General features: G+C 45.5%; 1 protein-coding gene across 1 annotated transcript in view; it reads left to right on the top strand.

The window, feature by feature from the left end:
- The window catches only part of ZNF839 (zinc finger protein 839), a 40,057-nt gene that overhangs the window by 25,746 nt on the left and 11,627 nt on the right, over positions 1–2,684 (top strand). The window contains exon 3 of the mRNA XM_011991594.1: positions 2,215–2,439. Coding sequence (XP_011846984.1) covers positions 2,215–2,439 — 225 coding nt within the window. The remainder of the gene's footprint in view (positions 1–2,214; positions 2,440–2,684) is intronic.

Genomic DNA, 2,684 nt, shown 5'->3' with positions numbered 1-2,684 from the left:
TTTTTGAGATAGAGTCTCACTCTGTTGCCCTGGCTAGAGTGCAGTGGTGTGATTTCAGCTCACTGCAACCTCCGCCTCCTGGGTTCAAGTGATTCTTCTGCCTCAGCCTTCAGGCGTGTACCACCACACCTGGCCAATTTTTGTAATTTTAATAGAGACAGGGTTTCACCATGTTGTCCAGGCTGGTCTCAAACTCCTGACCTCAGTTGATCTACCAGCCTCGGCCTCCCAAAATGCTGGGATAAAAGGCATGAGCCACCGGCGTGCCTGGCCTTTATTTTATTTTTCTACGTTATTATTCCTATTTTCAGAGGAGGGAATTGTCAGGGAATGAGGAAATAGGACCTGAGGACAAGGTCAGATCTAGGGTTCTCTTCAAAAGCCATGCAGATGCATGGAGACAGAAAGTAGACTGGTGGCTGCCAGGGCCTGTCGGGAGGGAGGAAGGAGGAGTGACTGCTCATGGGTACGGTCTCTTTCTGAGCTGATGAAACTGTCCTGGAATCAGATAGTGGTGATGGTTGCACAATTTCATGAATGTATTATATCCACTGAATTATATACTTTCAAAGGATGAATTTTATGGTATTTTAAATCTATCCAGTAAAATAATTTAAAAGTTTTAAAAGTCATGGATAAGTAATGAATTAGGAACAAAATTCAGGTTAGGTTTTAAGATGACAGTCACATCAGAGAAGTCTTTTTTTTTTTGAGACAGAGTTTCCCTCTTGTCGCCCAGGCTGGAGTGCAATGGTGTGATCTCGGCTCACTGCAACCTCTGCCTCCCAGGTTCAAGTGATTCTCCTGCCTTAGCCTCCCAAGTAGCTGGAATTACAGGCTTTTGCTGCCACACCCAGCTATTTTTTTGTATTTTTTAGTGGAGATGGGGTTTCACCATGTTGTCCAGGCTGGTCTTGAACTCTTGACCTCAGGTGATCCACTCGTCTTGGCCCCCCAAAGTGCTGGGATTACAGGTGTGAGCCACTGCGCCCAGCTCCAGGGAAGTCTTTTGTTTCATTTTGGTCAACATCCCAGGGTTACAGTTTGCTACCCCAGACTTAGAGGCTAGCTAATATTTAAAAAAATTTTTTTTTTTTTTTTTTTTTAGACAGGGTCTTACTCTGTCACAGTGTTGCATCCATGGTTCACTGCTGCTTCAATCTCCAGGGCTCAACATCCTGGGCTCAAGGAGTCCTCCCACTTCAGCCTCCCAAGTAGCTGGGATTGCAGAACACACCACCAGGCCTGGCTAGTTTTTGTATGTTTGTAGAGATAGGGTTTTACCATGTTGTAGAGGCTGGTCTCAAACTTCTGGGCTCAAGCAGTCCTCTTGTCTTGGCCTCCCAAAGTGCTGGGATTACAGGCATGAGCCACTGTGCCTGGCCAATTTTTTTTTAACTTAATTTTTTTTTGTAGAGATGGAGTCTCACTATATTGCCCAGGCTGGCCTCCAACTTGTGGGCTCAAGTGATCCTCCTGCCTTGGCCTCCCAAAATGCTGAGATTACAGGGGTGAGCCAGTGCACCCAGCCTGCCTAGCTAATATTGATCCTGTGTCCAACAGGGATTTTGTTGGGAACATTTAAGATGCATTGATTATAGTTAATATTTCTTGATTATATGAAGAAGAAATAATTTAGCAAGTTCATTGCTTTTGACTTGACATTTTTCTGCTTTAAGGCTTTCATGGCAGGAGAGGAGGGAGTGCAGCAAGAGTTGAAAGACTACCTATTTGGTACTGTGTTCACTACTTGGGCAACTGGATCATTAGAAGCCCAGACCTCAGCATGATACAGTATACCCATGTAACAAACCTGCGCATGTACCTCCAAATCCAAAATTTAAACAAACAGGTTTGGTTTTTTTTTCTTTTTTTTTTTGAGACAGAGTTTCACTCTGTCGCCCAGGCTGGAGTGCAGGGGTGCGATCTCGGCTCACTGCAACCTCTGCCTCCTGGGTTCAAGTGATTCTCCTGCTTCAGCCTCCCAAGTAGCCAGGACTACAGGCACGCGCCACCATGCCTGGCTAATTTTTTGTATTTTTAGTAGAGATGGGGTTTCACCATGCTGGCCAGGTTAGTCTCAAACTCCTAACCTCAAATGATCTATCCACCTCAGGCTCCCAAAGTGCTGGAATTTCAGGCGTGAGCCACTGCGCCCAGCCACTAAAAGGTTGTTATGGGGTATATAAAGCATGCTTGTTTTACACTGTCTAGAATGGTCAGTCTATAGACATTGAAGAGACATTGCCATCTGAACCAGAAAATGGAGCTCTTTTGGGATCAGAGAAATACCAAGGACCTAGAAGACGAGCATGCTCAGAGACCCCTGCAGAGTCCCGCACAGCTGTCCTCCAGCAGAGAAGAGCCGCTCAGCTACCTGGTGGCCCTGCTGCGGCAGGGGAGCAGAGGGCGTCGCCAAGCAAAGCCAGGCTCAAGGAGGTACCTCACTCTTACAACCCTGGGCTTGAAAACCATGTCTTTAGCATGATATGTGGCAATTCACTATTAGTTTCTGAATCACCTAAACCGGTCACCTGAAATGTCATTGCATTAAGTGTGTGATGAAGCCAAGGACAGTAATATCTGAACTAATTCATACTCTTACCGTTTAAAGTGACTATATGGCCTTTGGTGAAGCTCGAAAGCTGCTTGACTTGATAAGTTTTGGAATAATTATAACTTGC

This window comes from Mandrillus leucophaeus, unplaced genomic scaffold (genome assembly GCF_000951045.1).
Source record: "Mandrillus leucophaeus isolate KB7577 unplaced genomic scaffold, Mleu.le_1.0 Scaffold4, whole genome shotgun sequence".
Taxonomy (NCBI): Eukaryota; Metazoa; Chordata; class Mammalia; order Primates; family Cercopithecidae; genus Mandrillus; species Mandrillus leucophaeus.
This window is presented reverse-complemented; position numbering and strand designations above follow the sequence as displayed.